Source organism: Neovison vison, chromosome 9, assembly GCF_020171115.1.
Source record: "Neovison vison isolate M4711 chromosome 9, ASM_NN_V1, whole genome shotgun sequence".
In the NCBI taxonomy this organism is placed as follows: domain Eukaryota; kingdom Metazoa; phylum Chordata; class Mammalia; order Carnivora; family Mustelidae; genus Neogale; species Neogale vison.
In genome coordinates this window covers 49745008-49771118 of record NC_058099.1, presented here as the reverse complement: position 1 = coordinate 49771118, position 26111 = coordinate 49745008, and the positions used below count along the sequence as shown (strand labels likewise).

Below are 26111 nucleotides of genomic sequence, written 5' to 3'. Positions count from 1 at the left end.
ATGAAAAACCCATAGTTAACATCATCCTCACTGATGAAAAACTGAGAGCTTTTCCTCTAAGATCAGGAACAAGACAAGGATGTCCATTCTTTCCACTTTTATTCAACATACTGCAAGCCCAAGCCCCAGCAATCAGACAAGAGAAAAAATAAAAGTTATCTAAATTAGCAAGAAAGAAGTTAAGTTGTCACTACTTGCAGATGACATAATACTATACATAGATAACCCTGAAGATTCCACCAAAAAACTACTAGAATAGATTAATACAGTAAAGTTGTAGGATACAAAATTAATACACAGAAATCAGTTGTGTTTCTATACAGTAATAAGAAAATAGCAAAAAGGGATGCATGGGTCATTCAGTTATGTGTCTGCCTTCGGCTCAGGTCATGATCCCAGGGACCCAGGATCTAATCCTGCACGGGGCTCCCAACAGGAAGTCTGCTTCTCTCTCTTTCACCCTCTGCCCCTGCCCACCACTCATTCTTTCTCTTTTAAGTAGCAAAAAGAAAAAATAATTTTATTTACAAGTGTGCCAAAAAGAATAAAATACCTAGGAACTTAACTAAGGAAAAAAGACCTGTACTCTGAAAACTATAAAACCCTGATGAAAGAAATTAATGACACAAATGGAAAGATGTTCCATGGACTGGAAGAATTAATATTGTTAAGATGTCCATATTACCCAAAGCAATCTACAGATTCAGTGCAATTCCTATCAAAATACCAATAGCATTTTTCACAGAACTAGAAAAACAATTTGTAGACAACCACAATACAAACCCAAAGAGCCAAACCAATCTTGAGAAGGAATAGAGGTGTCCCAATCCCAGATTTGGAGATATACTACACAGTTATAGTAATCAAAACAGTATGGTACTGGCACAAAAATAGACTTACAGATCAATGGACAAAATTCAGACAGAAATAGACATATACATATATGATCAATTAATCTCTGACAAAGGAAACAAGAATATGCAATGGGAAAAAGACACTCTCCTCAATAAATGCTGCTGGAAAAAACAGGATAGCTACATGCAAAAGAATGAAACTGGACCACTTTCTTAAATCACATAGAAAAATAAATCAGGGACGCCTGGGTGGCTCAGTTGATTGGACGACTGCCTTCGGCTCAGGGCGTGATCCTGGAGTCCCGGGATCGAGTCCCACATCAGGCTCCCAGCTCCATGGGGAGTCTGCTTCGCTCTCTGACCTTCTCCTCGCTCATGCTCTCTCTCACTGTCTCTCTCTCTCAAATAAATAAATAAAATCTTTAAAAAAAAAAAAAAGAAAAAGAAATCAAAATACATTAAAAGCCAAAATGTGACACCTCAAACCATAAAACTTCCAAAATATAGGCAGTAACCTCTTGGACAAATTTAGGATGATTTTTCTGGATCTGCTTCCTCAGGCAAAGAAAACAAAATTTTTAAAAACCATGGGGAAGGGGTTGGGTGCCTGGGTGGCTCAGTCAGTTAAGCATCTGCCTTAGGCTCGGGGTCATGATCCCAGAGTCCTGGGATTGAGACCCGCATGAGGCTCCCTGCTCAGTCAAGAGCCTGCTTCTCCCTCTCCCTCTGCCTGCCACTCTGCCTACTTGTGCACTATCAAATAAAATCTTTAAAAAAAGAAAAACTATTGGGACTACCTCAAACTAAAAAGCTTTTGTGCAGCAAATGAAGCCATCAATAAGAGGAAAAGGTGACATACTGATTGGGAGAAAATATTTGCAAATCATATATTTGATAAGGGGCTACTATCCAAAATAAATAAAGAACTCCTACAACTCAATAAACTCAATAGCAAAAGAAAAAAAAATTCAATTTAAAAAACGGGCATGGAGCACTGGGTGTGGTGTGTAAACAATGAATTCTGTTATGCTGAAAAGAAATTAATAAAAAAAATGGGCAGAGAATCTTAATAGCCAGTTTTCCAAAGAAGACATATAGATGGCCAACCGATACACGAAAAGTTGCTTAACATCATTAATCTTTAGGGAAATGCAAATTAAAATCAAAATAAGATATTACCTCAATCCGATCAGAATGGCTAGTTTCAAAAATACAAGAAAAACCAAATGTTTGGTAGGATATAGAGAAAAGGAAGGCCTCATACACTGTTGGTGGGAACTAAGTAAAGTGGTAGAGCCACTGTAGAAAACAGTACGGAGGTTCCTCGAAAATTTTGTATACAAATAGCATATGAGTCAATAATTCCACTACTGGCTATTTGCCCAAAGAAAATAAAAACAATGGGACACCTGGGTGGCTCAGTATGTTAAGCATCTGGCTTCAGCTCCAGTCATGATCCTGGGGTCATGGGATTGAGCCCACGTCAAGCTCTCTGCTCAGCAGGGAACCTGCTTCTCCCTCTCCCTCCCTGCTCCCTATGCTTGTGCTCTATCAAATGAATAAATAAAATCTTTAAACAAAAATAAAAAAGAAAGAAAAGAAAAACACGAATTTGAAAAGATATGAATCCATATTTTGTTGCAGCATTACTTACCATAGTCAAGATATGGAAACAACCCAAGTGTCCACTTACAGATGAATGGATAAAGATGTGTATTTATACACAATGGAGTATTACCCATAAAAAGTATGACATTTTGCCATGCATGACAAAATGGATGACCTAGAGGATATTACACTAAGTGATAAGTCAGAGAGAGAAAGATCAATACCATATGATTTTGCATTTATGTGGAAACTAAAAAACAAAATGAACAGCAAAACCAGACTCTAAAATTCAGAGAACTGGTGTTTGTCAAAGGGGTAGTGGGAGTTGGGAAAAATGGGTGAAGGAGATAAGAAATACAAACTTCTGGTTGTAAGTCACAGGGATGAAGAGTATAGCATAGGGACTATAGTCCATAGTGTTGTAATATACTTACCATGATGAGCATTTTATAACATATAAAATTGATTATAAGTTTGTTATATGTCAACTGTATACTTCAATTGATATTTTTCTAATTTTAATAGTAACAAACAATGTTGAATACCTCTGCATGTGCTTATTAGCCATTCATACGTCCTTTTTGGTAAAATGTCTTCTCAAGTCATTTGCCCATTTTTTAAATTGTTTATCATCTTACTATCGAGTTATACATTATCTGCACATTCCAGATACAAGTCTTATACCAGATAAGTGATTCGTAACTATTTTTTCCCATTTATCAGTTATGGTCTCATTTTCTTAATGATGTCTTTTGAAGCACACAGAAGTTTTAAATTTTTATAAGATGAAATTTTTTTCCTATGTCTTGGTCTAAAAGATTTATAGTTTTACATCTTACATCTAGGTCTCTGATCTTTTCTGATTTTTTAGTATGATGTAAGGTAAAGACCTAAGTTCATCTTTTTGCATACAGATCTTCAATTTTTCCAGCATCATTTGTCAAAATGACAAAATTTTAGCCATTCTAGTTTATTTCAATTTAATATATAAAATTCAGGATCAGCTTGCCAATTTCTGGGGAAAAAAGCAGTCTGTTGGGACTTTGATAGGAACAGCATTGAATCTTTAGATCAATTGGGGAGCAACTCTAGCTTAATAACATTGTATCTTCTAACCCATGTACATGGATTATCTCACCATCTATTTACATATTTCTCTCAGCACTGTTTTTGAAGTTCAGTGTACAAGTCTTAAAGGTCTTTCTCAAAAAATTATCCCAAATATTTTATTAATTTTGAAGCTAGTGAGGAGAACTTTTTCTTAATTTCATTTTCTGATTGTCAATGTTAATATATAGAAATACATTATATATACTTGGCCGAATTTATGTATTCATTCTAGTGATAATCCCTTAGGATGATCTGCACACAGGATATCAGATAATCCCTTAGGATTATCTGCACACAGGATTATGTTGTCTGAGAATAAGAGAGTTTTGTGTCTTCCTAATTTAGATGCATTTGCTTATTCTTCTTGCACTACGTACTGGCTATAACATCCAGAACAATGTTCAATGGAAGGGGTAGGAGCAGACAACTGGACTGGTTCCCAATCTTAGGGCACAAAGCATTCAGTCTTTCTGCATTGTGTGATATTAGCTATAGGGTTCTCTGTGGATACTCTTTAGCAGGCTGAGGAAGTTCCCTTCTAATGCTAGCTGTTGACAGCTTTTATGATTTTTTTTTAAGATTTTATTTATTTATTTATCAGAGAGAGAGGGAGAGAGAGCGAGGACAGACGGACAGAATGGCAGGCAGAGGCAGAGGGAGAAGTAGGCTCCCTGCCGAGCAAGGAGCCCAATGCGGGACTTGATCCCAGGACGCTGGGATCATGACCTGAGCTGAAGGCAGCTGCTTAACCAACTGAGCCACCCAGGCATCCCGACAGCTTTTATGATTACCAGATATTGTCAAATGTCTTCTCTGTGTCTCTAATCATGTGGTTTTGTCTTTTACTTTACTAATGTGGCATATTAATTTATTTCTGATTTACTTTCTTATTTCTGAATGCAAACAACTTTGCATTCCTGGTACAATCCTTACCGTTTTATGATTATTGGTTGTTATTCTAAAATAGAAAAGAGTAGACATTACCTTTATCAATGCACTTTATTTCCTTATGTGGATTTGTATTACTGTTTAGTATTAATCCAGTCCACAGGACTTTTTTATTTCCTATAAGGCAAGTTAGCTAGTCTTCATCTTGGAATGTCCTTGTTTTCTCTTAACATGATCTTTTGCCAGTTATAGAATTCTTGGTTGACAGATTTTTTCAGTACTTTGACTAGGTCATCTTTCTGCCCTCAGTCCTCCATTGTTTCTGATGAAGACTTAGTTGTTACTGTCATTTCCCTGTATGTGGTAAGTTTTTTGGGTTTTTTTATTTTCCTCCTTTGCTTCTTTCCAAATCTTTGCCTTTGGCTTCCAACAGTTTAAGTATTATGTGACTAAATATGGATCTCTGTTTATTCAATTTGTACTATGCTTCTTGGATATGTAGATTAATATTTCTTCTGCCTTTTTCTTCTTCTGGGGTTCCCATCATGAGTACATTGTACAGTTGATGATATCCCACAACTCTGAGTTTCTATTTTTCTTCCTTTTTTCCTGTTCTTCAGATTGGATAGTATTTATTGATTTATCCCCATTTTCGCTGATTCTTCCTTCTGCCGATTCAAATCTACATTTAAGACACTATAATTATTTTGTTATTGTCCTTTCAATTCCAATGTTTTCATTTAATTTTTATGGATTCCTTTTATTGGTATTCTCTAATAAGAAACCATTATAATATCTTTATTTCTTCAAACACGATTTCCTGGGGTGCCTGGGTGGCTCAGTCAGTTAAGTGTCAATTTTTTTTCAATATTTTACTTATTTGAGAGAAAGAGTGAGAGATAGGCAGAGCATGAACAGGGGGAGGATCAGAGCAAGAGGGAGAAGCAGACTTCCCACTGAGCAGGAAGCAATGCAGGGCTCAATCCCTGGACTCCGGGATCAAGCCCCAAGCTGCAGGCAGATGCTTGTTTAATTGACCAAACCACCCAGGCACCCCTAAGCATCTAACTCTAGATTTCAGCTCAGGTCTGAATCTCAAGGTTGTGAGATCAAGCCCCACAGTAAGCTCTGTGCCTACTTAAGATTCTCTCTCCCTTCCTTCTGCCCCCCAACCCCACCCCTCCACTCAGTCTCACACAGGTGTGCACGTGCTCTCTCTAAAAAAAAAAATAAATAAGAAATAAAAATAAATCATGTTTCCTGTTGTTCTTTGGACATATTTATAATAAGTACTTTGAAATATTCTGCCAGGTCTAATATCTAGGCCTCTTCAGATGTAGTTTTTGTTTTGTTTTCTTTTAAATATTTTATTTATTTATTTGACAGAGATCACAAGTAGGCAGAGAGGCAGGCAGAGAGAGAGGGGGAAGCAGACTCCCTGCTCAGCAGAAAGCCTGATAACGGGGCTCCATCCCAGGACCCTGAGATTATGACCTGAGCTGAAGGCAGAAGCTTCACCCACTGAGCCACACAGGTGCCCCCAAACGTAGTTTTTATTTACTGCTTTTTCCCCCGAACTACATTTCTCTGTTCCTTTTTATACCTTACACTATTTTGCTAAGAACTCAGCATTTCAGATAATATGCTATAACAACTCCTAATGCCAACTCCACTGCAAGCTGTTTTTGCTGTTTAGTGACTTGCCTACAGTAATTCTATGGAGTCTTTTGTCCCCAGCAGAGTCTAGCCACTGATGTTTTGCTTAGTTTCTTCTTCTAATTGTTTTTTTTTTTTCCTTGTTCAATGACTTTTTTTTTCCAATTTATTTATTTTCAGAAAAACATTATTCATTATTTTTTCACCACACCCAGTGCTCCATGCAAGCCGTGCCCTCTATAATACCCACCACCTGGTACCCCAACCTCCCACCCCCCCCGCCACTTCAAACCCCTCAGACTGTTTTTCAGAGTCCATAGTCTCTCATGGTTCACCTCCCCTTCCAATTTACCCAAATTCCCTACTCCTCTCTAACGCCCCTTGTCCTCCATGCTATTTGTTATGCTCCACAAATAAGTGAAACCATATCATATGGCTTCTAATTGTTTTTAAGCCAAGATTCCTTAAAGTCACCCTGTGTTAGCATTGTTTAGTCATTAGCCAATGATTATCGAAAGTTATGCTTAAACACCTTATGCCAGTAAGTCTTTCAACCCTTTGCTAATGAATCTGTGTGTGGGTTAGGGAACACAGTCAAAGATCAGACCATTTACAACTCTGCCTTGGCTATTCATTTCTTCTGGGATTTCTTGTATCTCCTCTCTACCTGGACCAGGCATCATCTTCAGCCAGAGAAGATGAGTACATCACTAGGCCCTGTCTCTTATCTCTCTTGAGCCTGCGTACTGCCTTGCCCATATGCAGTCTTCTAGACCACAAGGCACATGTACGAGCTTATCAAGGCCTTTCCTATTCTCTGGATCTCCTTACTAGATTTCTGGCTGCTCTGCTGCTTACCCCAACTAATTCTGCAACCCTGACTAGCTACAGAAGTTGTCCTCACTGAGGAGTTTTTTTGAAACCAGTGGGTATATATTCTACTCCAAGTCAAGTTAGCCCCGACTGGCAGAAGACCTTCTGGGTTTCACAGCCCAGCCTACCCTAGGCAGAACCACCACATGGATTAAACCTGGAAGGAGGGGTGATGGAAGCACCACCAGGATAAAAAACCACAAACTCCCACCTTTTATAATGATGGCTTAGCAGTTTTTCTTGAATAAATGCTTCTCAATTGTTGTGTGTCTTTAGTTGATTTCCAGAGCCCTAACATGGTTGGTTTTTATTGTTTTGTCCAGTTTTATTGTTGCTTTTTAGGAAGAGGATTTACTGAGCTCTTTACTCCAACCCTCCAGAAGTCTGGACATCCCACCCCCAGGCATACTCTTAAGTTTATTTTAGGCCAATAATACTACCAACTCTTTCTTTTAAATTTGCCTCATTTTAATTGAAAATCTAATCTTTCTCTGAGAGCCATTAATGGCTCTATCAGCATCTTGAAAGCATTAGGGGCCTTGGAGGGAACCATCTTGCTGAATATAAACCACATGTTTCCCTTTCAGACTTCAGGCCCCACTCAAATGGGGGCATCTACCTGTAGATGCCTACACACTGCCTCAAGGTGTGTGGGGGTGGGGAGGAGAGGGTTTTTCTGGCCCTCTTCTGTGATGGATGAAGTGTTAAGAAAACAGGTTCCTAGGCGGCAAGCTGCCTCATGTGATTTCTGACACCCAACAATACAGTCAAAACCACATTATTATCCAACCTCTAACTTCCTCCACCCAACATGTATTATAAAAAAGCCTGCATAGGACCCTGAAAAACCTTAAAATTCCACATGACAAACTATATACATGCCTGAAAAGCCATCAGTAAAGCCCTTCAGGGCCAGGGTGTCATGTGGGTAATTGGTAAGAATCTCTTTAGAAGGGATTCCATTCAGTAATATGTCTTTAAGGAAAAAAAAAATCCTTAGCTAAACCTAAAGCTGAGCATCAAGTAATTACACTTTCAATCTTCCCAATTGCACAGTGTTTTGAAAACGTCAAAATTACAACCAAATGCTGCTGGAGCATATTTAATGGTGGTTTTCTGGACTCCGCCAAAGGTGCTGGCCATAATAGAAGAAAAAAAGTTTGCATATTTTTCTTGTAGAGCTATAGTACGTGGAACACAGACATTCCATAGATGGCACTCGTTGAAATACACACATTTAATGACCTTGGACTTTGGTTTTGTTCTTTTCCTTTGGGAGAAGAATCAATATATGTCCATAAAACTATGAAGGATGCTATGGAAGACTTCCTGGGGCACCTGGGTGGCTCAGTGGGTTGGGCTTCTGCCTTCAGTTCAGATCATGATCTCAGGATCCTGGAATTAAGCCCCACACTGGGCTCTCTGCTCAGCAGGGATCCTGCTTCACCCTCTCTCTCTGCCTGCCTCTCTGCCTACTTATCTCTGTCAAATAAATAAATAAATAAATCTTTAAAAAAAAAAAAAAAGGACTTCCTAAGGAAGCAAATGTCCACAAGAGACAAGTCATGGAAAGGTGATAAACCAAGTGATGAGGCAAGGGTGTGGCCCCCTCATTCATGCACAAGGCTTTGCAGGGGAGAGTAACTGTCCTGCTTCACTCCTGCTCTAAGCAAGGACCCACAGAGTAATGGACTGGGTGGGGATTTGAATAAATCTAAGTCCAGACTGTGTCACCTGAGCCTTATAAACAATGATTCATTCATTGATTTCCTTGCTAAAAAAACAGACATTTGTTGTGCCACTGCCTGACTAAATGATGAAAATACACGTTGGGCAGTCAAGGCCCACTTTTGGAAGCCACTACATCATAGGGAAGTAATGCAACAAATAAACCATTTCTTACTCCCAGACCTCTCTCTGCCCCTAGGGCAAAAGGGGAAGGGGGAATTGAGCTGAGCAGGCAGTTCTACTGAAGAGTCTCTAACTCCAAGATTCTTAAATCAAGGGGCCCCCTAAGGAGCATGTGAAAGAAAGGAGAGTTTGCAGATGGACATACTCTACCAGAATCCCTACTTCTTCTCCCATCAGCAATAAGGGCTCACTCTAGTTTTATGCCTTCTTCTTACCTTTTTATGGTCCATGGCACCCCTTTTCTTGCCTTCTGTAAGCACTAGATGGAAAGGGAGATGGAGGATTCCTACCAAAGCCAGAATGCCACCTCACCATGCACCTGGTTGTCATGACTTCTTTGTACAGCATCTACTACAGTGCCTGCTTTATTGCTGAAAAAGATCCCTGCCATCTTAGAGATTAAGGCCTAGCCAAGAAGACAAATGCTAAGCAAAACAAAATTACACAATGAATGACAAAACAGAGGATTGCAAGTCTCTCTCAGGGCATCTGATAAGATGTAGATAGTCTGGTATGGGGGAAGGTCTAGAAAGGCTGCAAAGGGCGTGATATTTCTGCTGCTCATTGAAGGATGAGTGCTAGACGAGGGAAGGGTAGAGGGCTCTATACAGAGGAAATAGCATGTGCAACAGGCCCTGAGACAGAAAAGAAATGCAGGAAAGGAACTGAAAGAAGGTCCTGTGGCCAGAGCAGAGGGGCACTGGTGGGGAGGCTCCAAAATCTGCAAGGTACCAGAGGAGATGGTAAAGATTTGGGATTTCATCCTAGGGACCACAGTATTTCAGAAGTTTCAACAGAGAAGAGGTCAGATCATACCGCCATTTTTAAAAGCTCTCCCTGGTTTTTTTCTGTGGAAAATGGATAAAAGCAGGTAAGTTTGGAGACATGCTCTGGTATATATCCAAGTGTAGACATGGAGAAGGCAGGATGTGGGCTTTGCTGGCAGGAAGCAACAGGAGGACAGGAGAGGGAGTAAAAGAGGGCTGCAATGATATACCAGAGAATGTGCCAGAAAATAGGCTATATAGGGCACAAACATAGGAGGAACTGTTGGGGACATGGAAGGTTAAGGCACCAGTGCAGAGGGGATCTCAATAAGGCCAAAACTTTCCTGGCAGAAATAGTTAAGAAATCAAGCTAGGAGCCCTGGATGTTGGAGTGCAAAAAGGAGGAGGCATTTCAGGGTATGACCACATCCAAAATGCAGCCTGGCAGAAGGTCAGAGTGGAAGAGAATGATACTAAAGATGAGGTGGCAAAATGACAAGAGTCCAGGTTCTTGGAAGAAGCAGAGAAGCTAAGCCATGCATGGTGCCTTTGAAATGATAGATGTAGACCCCCTAGAAGGGCTTCTGGAGGATTCCTACATCCCCACAAGTCTCCCGACCACCACTCGCCTAAATGTTTCGATTGACTAAATAAAAGTGTCTAAGAGCACAGTTATTTAGGGACCCACAAAGATGTTACAAGAACAGTTGAACATCTATTCCTGGGGCAACCATGTGCCCATATGCATCACAAGCAGAGGAGTTAGGGATCACGAACTGGCCTCCATCTCCATGGTCTCAGCCTGTGGCTTGTGCTCCACAGAGTGACCACCACACCGTGTTCACCGTCCCTACCACTCCACATCCCAGCTCTCCTACAGGACTGTTAAGTCAGAGCAGGTCATGATGCTTGCTTCACAGCTGCTGACACCATGCCTGGGATGGAACAGCTGCTCAATAAACAATGAATCAGGGGCGCATGTGTGAATCAGCCGGTTAAGCATCCGACTCTTGGTTTCAGCTCAGGTCGTGATCTCATGGGTCGTGAGATGGAGTCCTGAGTCAGAGATTCTCTCCCTCTGCCCCTCCCCACCCCCTCTCTTAAAAAAAAAATACATAGGGCGCCTGGGTGGCTCAGTGGGTTGGGCCGCTGCCTTCGGCTCAGGTCATGATCTCAGGGTCCTGGGATCGAGTCCCGCATCGGGCTCTCTGCTCAGCGGGGAGCCTGCTTCCTCCTCTCTCTCTGCCTGCTTCTCTGCCTACTTGTGATCTCTCTCTGTCAAATAAATGAATAAAATCTTTAAAAAAAAATACATAAATTAAAAAAAAAAAAAGAATGAATCCATCCCTTTTATATGAAGTACAAAACTAGTAAAACTAATTTATGGTGTTTAAAGTCAGCATAATGGTTCTATCCTAGGTGGGATCAATGTTTTATTTCTTGATCTGGGCACTGTTTACAGGAATGTGTTCACTCCAGAATCATTGGTCTGGGGGCACCTGGGTGGCTCAGTCATTACGCATCTACCTTTGGCTCAGGTCATGGTCCCAGGGTTCTGGGATCAAGCCCCAAGCAGGAAGCCTGCTTCTCCCTCTCCCACTCCCCCTGCTTGTGTTCCCTCTCTCACTGTCTCTCTATCAAATAAATAAATAAAATTTTATATATTTTTAAAAGATTTTATTTACTTATTTGACAGACAGAGATCACCAGTGGGCAGAGAGGCAGGCAGAGAGAGAGGGGAAGAAAAATAAAATCTTTTTAAAAAAATCATTGGCCTGTATAATAAAGATTTGTACATTTTTCTGTATGTACATTAAGTTTCCATATTTTTTTAAATGGATGAATGAATCAATCACTCAATCAGCAATGGAACCTAACAAACTTGAAATGCTTCCTCAGTCTATAATTCTAATAGCAAGTTATGGCAGGAGGTGGCACATCTTTTCTATAAAAGACCAGATATTAAATGTCTTGGGCTTTACAGGCCATACAGTCTCCATCACAAACACTCAAATTCACTGCTATAGCACAGAAGTAGCCACAGATAATGCATAAACAAATGAGTGTGGCCACGCTCCAACAAAATATACTTATGAATGCCAGGGTTTGAACATCATGTAATTTTCACATTTCCTAAAATAATAGTCTGATTTATTTTAATCATTCAAAAATTTAAAAGTCACTCTTGGCTCTCCAGCTCTACAAAAACAGGCTGCGGACCAGATTTGGCCTGCAGGATGTAATTCCCCCTACCCCTGCACTCCAAGGGTGTACCTGTAAAACCCATTTCCTGGCTTACCTACAGATTCAGCCTATCCTTCCCCAACCTGCCCCTCCAGCACTCTCCCACCTTTGTAAGTAGGCAGACACTCCATCTTGTCACCACACGGGTATTTACTGTCCCGAGGCTTGATGGGGTCCATTCGGCAGACAGGGTAGGGGTTATAATCCTGTTTATACGTTGTGAGTAGATCCATGCTCTCTTCACTTGGGACAAACTGGTCGGGCTGGTAAATCTTCACTGGTAATACTTTGTGAGGCCCAAAATCTCTCCTAAAAGGAAAATAAGCATATGGCATTGACCCAGGAGAAGACTCCTAAAGGTTTCCATTTACCCGATTCTACAAATGTTTGCTGTGAAGTCATCTGCTGCTCTATCCCCCTAACTGCTCTTCCTCCTCTGTTTCCCACTTTCTCAGCTCTCTGGCATCAGTGCTCCCATTATCTCAGGGAGTATGAAAAACAATAGGTCAGAACAAGCATGATGGTCTTCAACGAGGCGGGAAGCACTCCCTTCCCAGAATATCCTTCAGTTACAGCAATGCCAAGATGCTAACTGCACCAACACCAGGAATGATCCTGGCCAAACCAGTGCTCAAATGGGGCTTTCACTGCCTGCCAGGGCAGTCTTGACTCCCCACTGCTCAAGGCAAACTCTTTTAAGCAAACATTTCTCCCCAAGGGCTGCTGATTTATACAACAGCCTGTTTTTTGCTTGGAACCCATTTATCCAACTGGACAAGTGGAAGGGAGATTTTCCCTGGTGGTGCTTGCCAAAACAACCTCGCCAAGGGAAGGGGGAGGTTTCCGGACAGGAAAACATCAGGCCCAAACACCAATAAAACCTACTTCCCGGCCAAAATCTGGAGCAGCATTACTGAGCCATGCTTGAATAACAAAGGTAACACGCTCCACTGTAACCTGTCTTGCATGAATTATACACATGGTTGTGAATAAACACAAACTGGGGCCTGAAAGTGCTTGGTGGGGTGGGAGGAGGGAGTTAGGAAGCAGGAGAATTGGTCTCTCTAGGGCTCTAAGGGGAAAATGGGAGATGCTTCAGTTGAACTCCCAGTACCTCCCTCTGTGTAGATTTAAAAATGTATCTCAGCAGTAGTTACAGGGTCTTCCACTTGGGCTCCCTTCCCAAGGGCCCCATGTTGGCAAAGAGCAAGAGGAAGCTGAGCGACCTGACGCATCTGGAAGCTGACTCTGTATAAACTGGGGCTTATGGAGGGAACATGATAAACAAGAAGCCAAGGGTCAGTTCCACATTTCTACTCTTTTCAGTGTACAAGTACCTCATGCTGATGTCTGTTTGATACTTAGCCAACTACAGCAGGGAACAGGAAGTATGGCCCTAGGCTGCATAGCTGCAAAATGGCCTTCATCAGATTGTGTGCTGCCAAAGAGGAGATGAGCTCGCCTCGCTGCAAAAAAGGGGTGGTGATGGCCTGAGGTGTCACATGCCTGTATAAACCCATGTTCGTTGATGACAACCCAAGGATTCAGCCCTCTTCATTTCCAAGAAGGAGTAGCAAGATATAACTAGGGCAAGCAAAGAAGAACAGAGCTGAATGGAGCACTCCCCATGGAGCATCCCCCATGGAGCACTCCCAACCCCAAAGCAACCAGGAGCTGCTTTCCAGTCATAGGCCCACCATATTCTGTGACTCTTCACACAGAGACATTCTCTTCTGCTGTCGTTTTAGCCAGTGAAACAACTTCCCTCTCCGAGAGACTGGGAGAACCTTCCTTCAAGGGCCACCAAGCTCAATGACAATGAAAACGTGCTTAATTTTCCTGCTGTTTCCACAGGAAAAGAGCAGATAAATGAGAACGAAACTCACCAGCTCATGGGCTATCCTGAAATTGGTTACTCAAAGACAAAAACTGATACAGCAAAATCCTTGCTTATCATATTTAAGGAGTGAAAATGTTAACTGAATCTCCTTTTCTGGTACAAAATTCAAGTTTCTTTGTGAAAGTACACCCATGGTTGTATTTACTGATCAGCAATAACAAAGCAAAGGATCTTTGCAGTAGTTGGAGGCGGAGGAGTGATCTACTTCTGAAGAGTCATAAAGTTTAAAGTGTATTTCATTTATACCCCATCAAAAAGTATTTACTGGGGCTGAAAAGTGAATTTGATCAAGGTTGGCTGATGATCATGCAGCTGATGAATTATTGAACACTACATCAGAAACTAATGATTTACTATATGCTGGCTAATTAAATTTAAATTTTAAAAAAAGTGAATTTGATCAAAATATATGTGTTTCCTCATTATGTTTTTATGTTGAAAACTCAATGAAATCTACCATTAACCACAACAATTACACATCCCCAATCTCACATAATCTTACAGCTTTTAAGGTCTTGTAAGCTTTTCTCTTATAAGAGAAAAGAATTTTATTCTTTCCAGAAATTGCTCAAATTTAATAGTTGTTTTTTTTTTAAAGAACACACCCCCTTCTTCCTGTGTTATACGCCCTACCTAGTGCCTGTGCCCCTTGTGACTATGAACCAAGACAAAAATTGGTCAAAGATGTTAAGTCTCTTTTAGGTGCATAGCCATAAAAGTTATATAGTATGGAAGGCCAAGAGTTAAACTCCAAGTTAAGCAAAGGTTAAAGTGGCCCTGCTGGGAAAGTCCTAAAAACTTGACTTCCAGTCATTAGACAAAGCTAAAGAAAGATGTTTGACCAGAGACTGACAAAATAAGAAATAACATAAGGGCCAACAAGGGTCCTGGAAGCGGGAAATGGAGATTTTCAATGTGATGAAGGACCATGTAATTATTTTTTTTAACCTACTGTTTATCCCCCAAAACTTCAGTACTTGTTATTATGTGCAATTAATCCATCAATTAAATGGAATCCATTTTAAAAAGAGTTTCTCCTCTTACCCAAAGCCAATCTCTTCACCCCTTATCATAATTCTCCTGCTTCTCAGGAACCTGTCCATACAGCTATATACAGAAGAATGAAACTCAACCAGTCTCTTAAACCATATACAAAGATAAACTCAAAATGGATGAAAGACATCAACATGAAACAGGGATCCATCAAAAACATAGAGGAGAACATAGGCAGGAACCTCTTCAACATCTGCCTCAGCAAATTCTTTCAAGACACGTCTCCAAAGGCAAGGGAAACAAAAGTGAAAAACTTTCGGGACTTCATCAAGATAAAAAAATTTCTGCACAACAAAGGAAACAGTCAACAAAACAAAGAGGCAGCCCACAGAATGGGAGAAGATGTTTGCAAATGACACTACAGACAAAGGGCTAATATCAAAGATCTATAAAGAACTTCTCAAACTCAACACTAAAAAAAAAAAAAAAAACACAGATAATCATGTCAAAAAATGGGCAGAAGACATGAGCAGACACTTCTCTAGAAAAGAAGACATATAAGAAGACATATAAATAGAAGACATATAAAAAGAAAGACATATAAAAAGAAGACATATAAATGGCTAACAGACACATGAAAAATGTTCATCATCATTAGCCATCAGGGAAATTCAAATCAAAACCACACTGATACACCTTACACCAGTTAGAATGGCAAAAATTGACAAGGCAAGAAACAACAGATGGTAGAGAGGATGTGGAAAAAAAGGAACCCTCTCACTGTTGGTGGGAATGCAAGTTGGTGCAGCCACTTTGGAAAACAGTGTGGAAGTTCCTCAAAAAATTAAAAATAGAGCTACCCTACAACCCAGCAATTGCACTACTGGGTATTTACCCCAAAGATACAGATGTAGTGAAAATAAGGGGCACATGCACCCCAATGTTCATAGTAGCAATGTCCACTATAGTCAAACTGTGGAAAGAGTTGAGATGCCATTCAACAGAAAAATGAATAAAGAAGATATGGTCCATATACACAATGGACTATTACTCAGCCATCAGAAAGGATGAATACCCAACTTTTGCATCAACCTGGATGGGACTGGAGGAGATTATGCTAAGTGGAATAAGTCAACATGGATGGGACTGGAGATTATGCTAAGTGGAATAAGTCAAGCAGAGAAACTCAATTATCACATGGTTTCATTTATTTATGGGACATAAGGAATAGTATGGAGGACATTAGAAGGAAGGGAAAAATGAAGGGTGAGGGAATCGAAGTGGGAGATGAACCATGAAAGACTATGGACTCCGGGAAACAAACTGAGGGTTTTAGAAGGGAGGTAGGTGGGAGGATCGGTGAGTTTGGTGGTGGGTATTAAGGAGGGCACAGATTGCATGGAGCACTGGGTGTTATTTGCAAACAATGAATCATGGAACACTACATCAAAAACTAATGATGTTTTTCAGAGTCCATACAATCTGAAGGGTTTGAAGTGGTGGGGCAGGTGGGAAGTTGGGGTACCAGGTGGTGGGTATTATAGAGGGCACGGCTTGCATGGAGCACTGGGTGTGGTGAAAAAATAATGAATACTGTTTTTCTGAAAATAAATAAATTGGAAAAAAAACTAATGATGTACTGTGTGGTGTCTAACAGAACATATTTTTTTTAAAAAATGATCCTGTCCATATACTAGTCTGTGAGTTAACTGTTTCCTCGTACTGGCTCTTTTCTCTCAATAAACATTTTTCAATTTTTTCCAACTTTAAAGGAAAAAACTGAAGTGATACAGCCCTCATTACAGTCCACTGCCCTCCTCTCTCTCTTCCAGAAAGGGTTGCCTACACACAGACTTGCCTTCCTTACCTCCCATTCACAGTCCCCCCATCATTCAATTTGGTTCTGCTAGCCCTTCCTTCTAGCCCAGGCCCCCTGAAGTCCCACCAGGTTTTCAAGTCCAGTCACTGCTCTTCAGACCGTCATTCTCTAGAACCATCCTGTAAGCATCCATACTGTGACTCATCTTTTGCGCACACTCTCCTTGATTTCTGTGATTCTCCTCCTCATAGTTTGTCCTCTCTTGCAATCTCCAATACAGGGTTTGGCTCTTTGTCATTTGATTTGGTTTCACACCTTCCACACATAATTCTAACATTTCCCAGGGTTAAAGGGCACCCTCTCAGAAAACCACTAGAGAGGGTGAGAGCCCAGCCCAGCACACTGAGAAAAATCCTGAGGCAGATTCGCAAGGCTTGATTCATGCTCCTGATCCTGGCAAGGACACACTGAGCCTTCCTTGTCTGGGCTGTGACAGACAGGATTCTAAAGACCAGCCTCCAGTATCCATCTCCTGCCGTACTCTCTCATCTCCTCAATGCCCACTACAGCTGAAGGTAACATCTGTCACCACTTCACATCAGTTCTGTACAAAAACATGAAAAACAACTACCTATGAGCACTGAAGAGCAACCAAGACAGGCACATGCTAGAGCAAAGTTAACAGGCAGAAGTAGGGACTGGTACTGCATGAACCTCTGTGTAAGTTTCCATTTTGTGGTGGGACTTTGTTTTTCCCAAAGCTTCCAGTATGAAGGCAGGCTCCAATCTGTGCCAAGCCAAGCAGCATAACGTAAACAGAAAACCTCCCATATCTGACTGAAGAACCAGAGGACCAAGTCTGAGGCAACCACACATGCTGGAAAGTAAGGAAAAAATCCTAGAAAGGAGAAAAGCCAAGACAGGAAGCTCTGGCTTCTGTATATAAAATGCACCCAGGGCTCCCCCTGAGTTCACAAACAACCATGCTAATGATAAATTACTGAACTGATGGGGCCCTCTGGCTGGTTCAGTCAGCTACGTGTCTGACTCCTGATTTCAGCTCAGGTCATGAGCTCAGGATCATGAGATCGAGCCCCACGTGCTTAAGATTCTCTCGCTCCTCCTGCCCCTCGCGACTCATGTGCTCTCTCAAAAAAAAAAAAAACAAAAAAAAAAAACACCAGAGCTGAGACTGGAGACTGGAGGTACCACCGAAGACAGTTTGCATTTTGAATCAAATCAAATTACCCTTCTATCTGTCTTAAAAAACAGTAATATAAATAAACTCTTTGGAGGAATGAAAAAATAAACCCAGAGTCTTTGCAACAGAACTTGAACTATATACAGGAACAATCTAATATCACTGACATACATGCAGGAAAATATGACCCATTCTTAAGAGAAAAAAAAAGATAATCCTGAAGATCAAGTAGACCCAGATGCTACAGTTAGCAAACAAAGATTTCTAAAGCCGCTATTCTAATTGTGCTAAATTATAAAAAGCAAAATAAGGTCAAAATAAATTAAAATGTAGGAAATTCATAAAAGAAATAGAAACTATCTAGAAATAATCAGATGTAACTTCCATGAATGAAATATACAATTACTGAAATTAGTCACTTAATATCAGAATAGAGCTTGAGGAAATACTCTGTGAACTTGAAGACAGATAAACAGAAACTATTGATTTTAAAAACAGAAAAAAATGACTGACAGAAATGAACAGAGTCTCAGAGAAAGAAAAAGCACTTGAAGAAATAATGGTCAAAATGTTCCCAAATTCAATCAAAAACACACATCAAAGGCTCTGAAATTTCCCAGGCAAGTCTAATGCTGAGACTTCTTTCTGCATTTCTTCTAAATTCTTGGGCCCAATCTATAGGGCAGGGGAGTAGGAATATCCCCAAGGGTACAGCTCTGGGTAGAAAATGGGTACAAGTCAATGAGTAGGGAAAGACTTAGCCCACTACCAACTTTCTTGCTTTTTTCCTAGCATTTGAAGAGGATTCCAAATGCCTTTTCTCTTTTAGCTCTCCCCCAACCCCCGCCCAACTCCACACAGTTTAAACAAGAGTCTTGTCAATAAATAAAGGAATATGTGATACCAGCTTGCTGCCTTCTGCCCTTGAGCCAAACCCATCAAGTCAGAACCCTAGTCTTCCTTCCCTCCTACACCTCCAGTTCACACCCCTCCCACCATGGCACCCCCTCCCCTTAGAATAAAATGCAACACCATCTTGAAGACTTACCTCCTTCCTCTCAGGTTATCCATTCCACCATCCTTAGAGATCTGCCTAACAAACTAATGTCCTAGAATGGGGCCCAAGTGTTTTACATGGTGACATGCCTAAGGGGAAATGAGGCTTGAAGTGCAAACCTCTTATTCATAAATTGATCTCCCATCCATTCGAACTAAAGGCAAATCCTATAGAAGAGAATCACCAAGGGTTTCAAGAGACTGCCTCGTGCTAAGAACGGCTAAAACTCACAAGCATTCCCCTCTTGGCACCTGCTGTAAATCCCTAAGATTTACAGTCAGTAAGAGTTGTGTGCAGCTGTAATCATGCCTCATGCTGGGATGATAACCTTTCCAGAAACCAGGTGTTTTTTGTGTCTGGACTTAATCACCCAACCCAGCCAAGTCCTGAGCCATGTGACTTTTTGAAAATTCAGCAGGTGGCAGCCCCATGTCCAAGCTCAGAAACTAAGTTGGGTCCCTTTACATAGAGAAGTGGCTGGGATGGTCAGGTAACAAGGGTCCTCACGGCAGAGAAGTGACAATCCATGCTGATAGAGGGGTGTGCCGATACAGGGCTGACCCGTTCCTTCCCCCAGAAGCCTCTGCTGGAGCACTCAGATGACGACCTCTCTACATTTCTTCAGACAGAGGTCTGCTGTATATGCAAGAATACTGACCAGAGTCTCTGCTAAGTTTCTGTGGTTCAGAAAACATAGTTGGTAACATCTTGGGTTTTGTTCATTTATCCTAATAAAAGCTCACTAAAACTTTTTTTTTTTTTTTTTTTTAATGAATCCTGGGGGCTCCTGGGTGGCTCAGTGGGTTAAGACTCTGCCTTCGGCTCCAGTCATGATCTCAGGGTCCTGGGATCGAGCCCCGAATTGTGCTCTCTGCTCAGCAGGGAGCCTGCTTTTTCCTCTCTCTCTCTCTGCCTGCCTCTCTGCTTACTTGTGATCTCTGTCTGTCAAATAAATAAATAAAATCTTTTTTTAAAAAAATGAATCCTGAGACAGTCCCAGTCTATGCAAACTAGTGCCCAGCATGGCAGGCACAGGGCTGAGATACAATGAACTTGAGGTGCAGGTGAGGAAAGAGGTGCCCTCTGCTCATCTTCCCCTTGACTTCTCTCTCTGGGGAAAGACATAAAGGAGAGGAGAGAAGAATTTCTGCTCTTCTTCCTTCCCATGGGTAACCTTGATCCTGTCACCTTTTCTTTTAAGACCCGTACGGTCATGAACAACTTGTTTTGGAACTTCTTTTAGTATCTGCAATCCTCCACTTTGGCCACATTTTGACATGAATGGTATTGTCACCCTGGCAGAGACAGAGGGAACTTCTGGGTGATAGGTTTATGGCTTTTAGTGACATGAGGCAAGGATAATTGAGGACAGGTCAGAGGGGAAGCTTTCATTTTCGCAAAGCGCCATCGGGAGGAAGGAAGGCGTGTGGGGCTCCATATGGGGACCTCAGAGCTAGGTGATGGGGCAGGGCTCATGCTACAGAGGACTTAGCCTCATCCTCCTAAGCTTGTGACCAACAAAAAAAGAGCAACCTTCAACATCCAACCCTCAAAGCATTACATAAGCCTAGGACTCTTCATCAGCACTGACCAAACATTCTGCGTAAACCAAATCATGTTAGATGTCTGTCTCACATGAAGATGATCTGATTCAAGGAAGCCTGGATGGCTCGGTCATTAAGTGCCTGCCTTTGGGTCAGATTCATGATCCCAGGGTCATGGGATCAAGCCCTGCATTAGGCTCCCTGTCCAGAGGGAGGCCTGCTTCTCCCTCTTCCACTCTCCTTGTTTGTGTTCCTGCTCTATGTTTCTCTCTGTCAAATAAATAAATAAAATCTTTTAAAAAATTGAAAAGATGATCTGATTCAGGAGGAAGTGCTGAGGGGGAAAAAAAGAGATGATCTGAGTGGAGTCTTGCATCAGACATGGCCCTCAACTCCTTCCCAGCCTTAATATCAGAAATCCATCAGCTTCCTTTATCTCTTCATGGGTTTTTCTGCCTCATAACTCATACATGGACTTCCTTTGGATCTAGAACATAGCGGCTTTTTGTAGGAATCCTTCATGCCTCAAACCACAATCTCAAAAGAGAATGTAAACAGGCCCATTGTGGGGAGAACCTGGAGGCAGAATGAGTTAGAGCCGTTCTGCTTCACCTGAACCACTGGGACCTTTACTAGGAAAGCACAAAATTATGAGCTAAGAGGGAGCAATAGGAAGAAAATTTACCAGGTCTTGAGTCCTGTAATGTGCAAGCTCTGTGCTGCATTAATTTACATAGTCTAGGATCTCCACCTCCCAGCCATCCCCCTCCTGTAGGGATGAGGAATGCCGGAAGCAGAGAAGCCATCCCTTTCTCAGGTCCCATCAGGGCTCCAAGTATACAATCTGGGACACTGCTCAACCGCCCTCCAAGATGTTTCTACTCCACTGGGTCACCAATCACAGGTCACAGATCACCACCCAGGGGTCACTAACCAGGTGTCAGCAGCAGATTCTGATAGCCTTGCCACATGCAGAGCAGACCCGAAATGGATCAGTTTCCCCACCCTCTCAATGGAAATCTCTCTGCAACCCTACTACCCTGAGCCAGGTGGTTCAGTCTCTCAAACTGGATTCTCTAAAGAATCTGAGTTTGGAGGTCAAGAGCAATCTAAAAGGACTTTTGAACAATGCGGAGGTAAGGGATGCTGACTCTGATGCATTCAAAATCCACACATAACTTCTGCCTCCCCAAAACAAAGTGTTAATAGCCTACTGTGAACCAGAAGCCTTACCAGTAACAACCAATTAACATATTTTATGTGTGATATGTGTTATATGACATATTCTTATAATAAGCTAGAAAAAAGCTATGAAGAAAATCATAAGAGAAAACATTTACAGTATATCTATTAGGGGGAAAAAAAATCCACAGGTAAATGGACCCTGCGGTTCAAACCCATTTTGCTTAAGAGTCAAATGCTGTTTAAGGGTCGAAATGGTCATTCTTGAAAAACTTTCAAAGGGATCCCAATTTAAAGCCTGGGGCATGATTTCCAACAGCTCCCTCCCTATCAAGTTTCCTTTCACCAGTATCCCCATCACTACTCCACCCAACCTGACCTGGAGCTTAGGTGCCAAAGTCCTGAACTCCCTTTCCAGCCTCCCTCCATCTGCCATTGTTTCATCCCTTTATACTTTCTTTAACCTCCAACCCTTTGGTACGTAGATCATTTTAGCTTTCCTCACCCCTAGACTCACAGTTATCAATTCTTTCTCTGTAAGAAGAGGTTGGGAGGGGCGCCCGGGTGGTTCAGTTGTTAAGTGTCTGACTTTGACTCAGGTCATGAGCCCAGAGTCCTGGGATTGAGCCCCAAGTCGGGCTCCCTGCTCTGCAGGAAGCCTGCTTCTCCCTCTCCCATTCCCCCAGCCTGTGCTCCCTCTCTCACTGTGTCTGTGTCTCTCGCTGTGTCTATGTCAAATAAATAAATAAAATCTTTTAAAAATAAAAAGAGAGAGAGAGAGAGATTGGAAAAAACTGAGCAGGCTAACAAATGTAGGATTACTTTTCCAAGATACAGTACATTGATTCTGTACCTTGATGCACTAATACTGCATATTATACTCATATTGTACCTTAGCCCTGGACAGTACTCTATTTGTGAGCATTCACACATTTATTCTGCTTGCACTCACCTTGATGTGGTCAGGCCTTCCATGGGTATGGGTGCTTTCTGGTACTCCATCTTGGGCTTGAAGGACTCTCTGGGCAGGTAACAGTGATAGAGAGGGTAGTTCTCGGTGTATTCGGAGAGTAGACATGGTTTCTCTATTTTATCATAAATCTTGGTAGGGAGATGTGGACAGTGATGCCGCCTACAAAAAAGACACAAGTCAGGTCTGTTATCTTCTGGGGAAGAATACAGCCAGTCTGACGATGCCACCTTCTTGAAATGGGACCCCAGGTTTTCAAATCAAGACTGCCAGCATTAGAAACAGGAACTTAACTTTTCTCTACTAAACTAGAAAGTGACCAGAATTTTTTTTAATGCTGGATAGCTGCAAATGGCCCATCATCCAAATTCCTTAAATCACAACATTACACACAAGCATAACTGATGGTCAACCACACAGATACCATACTGCCTGTTTAAATACGAAATACTTCTGGTGCCCTAGCGGGTAAATCGCTGTGGTCCCCAAGCCCTTTGTGGGATGCTCCAGCTGGTCTCCCAATCACCCAGCAGTTAGGGTTCAACACCTGACCTGACCCTGCACTGCGGGGCTGTGCACTAAGCCTCTCCTAGTTAGCTGGTACCTGGGTCAACTCAGAATGTCACCTTTCCAGATAAGGGCCATCACACGGAGCAAAACCCCCTCGGTTCTGAGCTCGCTCCATGCCACTGGCTACAGAAACCTGTTGCACACTGAAAGTCTGGCTCATCCTCGGGTCTCGCCTCAACTGTTGCCCCCACAGAAAGACTTCCACTGGTTATCTTCTACCCAAGATCCACCCAGCAGCCCTCCCCTGGCACAGAGGCTCTCTCCTCCCAGCGCGTGCCTCTCCTATCACCTACTGCTCGCGGTCATTGGCTGGTCTGCTGGTGAGCCTGTTCACGGTCTCTTGTCTCTCAAGCTCAGCACCTTCTCTATCTTGCTCACTGCTAGAGTCCCTTATCCTGCCTGGTACACAGCAGACTATCTGCCAATGAACAATTACTGATCAAATGACAAGATACGGAAATATATTATTAAATAAACGTGAGGTCTCGTTACACAACTAGATGAGAGAAAAGAATTTGAAAGTTATAATTCATGGCAAGTTTTCCCATTTTGCACACATGGTAATAAATGAACCTTAGGATTCTACTTATCGCTGGACAAAGGGTGGCCGTTGGAGCTCTCAAAACCTAAGCAGTCTGTCAATTATTCATATGCCACAGACAACTCTTACCAACCAGCTGGGGCAGCCCTTGTCTTCAGACATCAACACAGCCACAAACCCACACATTTGTGATTTCCAACTTCCTTCCACCAAGGAACAGCACAGAATGGCTTATTTTTTAAACTTTTTTTAAACGTTGATTTTAATTAGAGAAACAAAATATACAAAAAAAGAAAAAAACAAAAATACACAGTGTTCTGGGGCAGCACATGGGGGAAGAGAGAGAGAAAGAGAGAATACATCACTGTTCTCATCTCAAGCATTTTCCAGGCAATGTTGAGCATGTGATCTATTCCTGCTATTAATAAGTTCCTCCCTCTGTATCAGTGTTTTCCTGCCACCACTGTTGTTACCAGTACTTCTCTTCCACCTCCCAGACCCTAGAGAAAACAATCAACACCTGCTGGGTTCATACGGCTAGTACTGCATATTAACAAGTCCCTTTAGAGAGAAGGCTCTTTGCAGGGGCACCTGCTGGCTCAGTCGGTTAAGTGTCCACACTTAGCGGGGAATCTGTCTCGGAGTCTCTGTCTCTCTCTCTCCCCCTCTCCTCCTCCACTCTGTAGCCACTCTCTAAATAAATCTTTATAAGACAGAGAAAGAGATGCCTATATGATTCTTTTCTCATTTGTAGGTTTGTGTATCAGAAAAGCCTTAAGATGGCACAAACTTGCCACATTCTTTTTTTTTTAACAATTTTGTTTGTTTGTTTGTTTGTTTTTGTTTTTAAGTAATCTCTACACCCAACATGGGGCTCAAACTTACAACCCAGAGCATCAGGAGGCACAGGCTCCACCAACTGAGGCAGCCAGGCACCCCTACTTTTTATTTTTATTATTTCAGAAGTACTACTGGTTCCCAATATTTTAGATTTTCCTAATTATTGACAAGGAAATCTTCCACATAAATATGCCACCCTGAGGGTACAAATTTCAGTGTTAAATACACCTAATAAAAGCTTAGTTGTTCTTTTTCAAAATGCATGTTGTTGGCATTTCATAAACAAAGATGATTGTGTATTTAACATTTTATATATTTAATAAAATGGGCCCTAATCATGGCTACATGAGTCAGTGAGTGCTTTCATCTTCTGTTCACTCAAGAGATAATTGTGTTTGCACAATAAACAAAATAACCGCATCCCATGCTATGTAAACATTAGATATCATTACCATTCCTGTGTTCACCATCGGTCCAATTACCTGAGTTTTCAATCTGAACCAATTAGCACCCTATCATTTTAGGATTCCTACAAACCTCAAATCAAAAGCCAAGAACTGCTGCCTACCAAAAATGCCTCTGCCAATCTATTTTGTTCACCCACGCTCTGAGGAAAAAAGTCATGATTTTATTAAGAATAACTTCAATTCAAGCACTTGCAATAAAATCAACCCCACAGGCATAGCAATATTTTCCCTCTCCAGGGCCCTTGTTTTGCAAACCAGTAAAACTTTGTTTTTATATAACCCCCCCTTTCCATAGGGTTACTTTTTCTGACTTCACACTATAAAGACTTATTCCTCAAGAAAAATAAATTTCATGGCAAAATACTACATTGTGATTGGTATTGTTAGAGGGGATTTTAATAAAGCAATCAGCTTCCACTCAGACACTGATGTTCCTTGAAGTGGAATGTTATCTGTCTATAGGGAGGGCGGCAGGGTTGTTCTGAACTCGTTGCTAGTTAACTAAAATCTGTCTCACTCTGAAGTACCAAAGACTCTTAATTGAAAGTAAATGTTTCACCACCTGTCTGCTCCTAGGACCCCCTCCTTTGCCTTACCCATTAATCCAAAGCCCTGAGTATCCTCTCAAGTCGCCAAGCACAGTATCTCCTCCTTGTCGGTCTGCCACCTTTTTCCCAAAAAGGGAAACACTTCAATTCTTAATTTTTAGCGGGCCTAGGAGTGATTAAAGAAAGTGTGTGGAGGGAAGCTTGAGTGGCTCAGTCAATTAAGCAGCTGCCTTCGGCTCAGGTCATGATCCCAGGGTCCTGGGATCGAGTCCCGCATCAGGGTCCCTGCTCCGTGGAGAGTCTGCTTCTCCCTCTCCCTCTGCCTGCTGCTCTCCCTGCTTATGCATGCTCTCTCCCTGTCAAATAAATAAATGCAATCTTAAAAAAGAGAGAGAGAGAGAGATTGGAAGAAAGGAAGGAAGGGAAAAAGAGTGTGGAATCACCAAGCTTGGGGTATTTTTTTTTTAAGATTTTATTTATTTATTTGACAGATAGAGATCACAAGTAGGCAGAGAGGCAGGCAGAGAGAGAGGAGGAAGCAGGCTCCCCGCTGAGCAGCGAGCCTGAT

The 26111-nt window shown here is 41.8% G+C and overlaps 1 protein-coding gene across 1 annotated transcript in view; it reads right to left on the bottom strand.

Moving 5' to 3' along the window:
* SAXO1 (stabilizer of axonemal microtubules 1) overlaps positions 1-24998 on the bottom strand; it is a 31397-nt gene extending 6399 nt beyond the window's left edge. Inside the window, exons 1-4 of the mRNA XM_044264150.1 lie at positions 24981-24998; positions 23441-23565; positions 22560-22739; positions 12018-12220 (exon numbers count right to left, since the gene is read on the bottom strand). Coding sequence (XP_044120085.1) covers positions 12018-12220; positions 22560-22739; positions 23441-23565; positions 24981-24998 — 526 coding nt within the window. The remainder of the gene's footprint in view (positions 1-12017; positions 12221-22559; positions 22740-23440; positions 23566-24980) is intronic.
* Positions 24999-26111: the final 1113 nt, after the last annotated feature.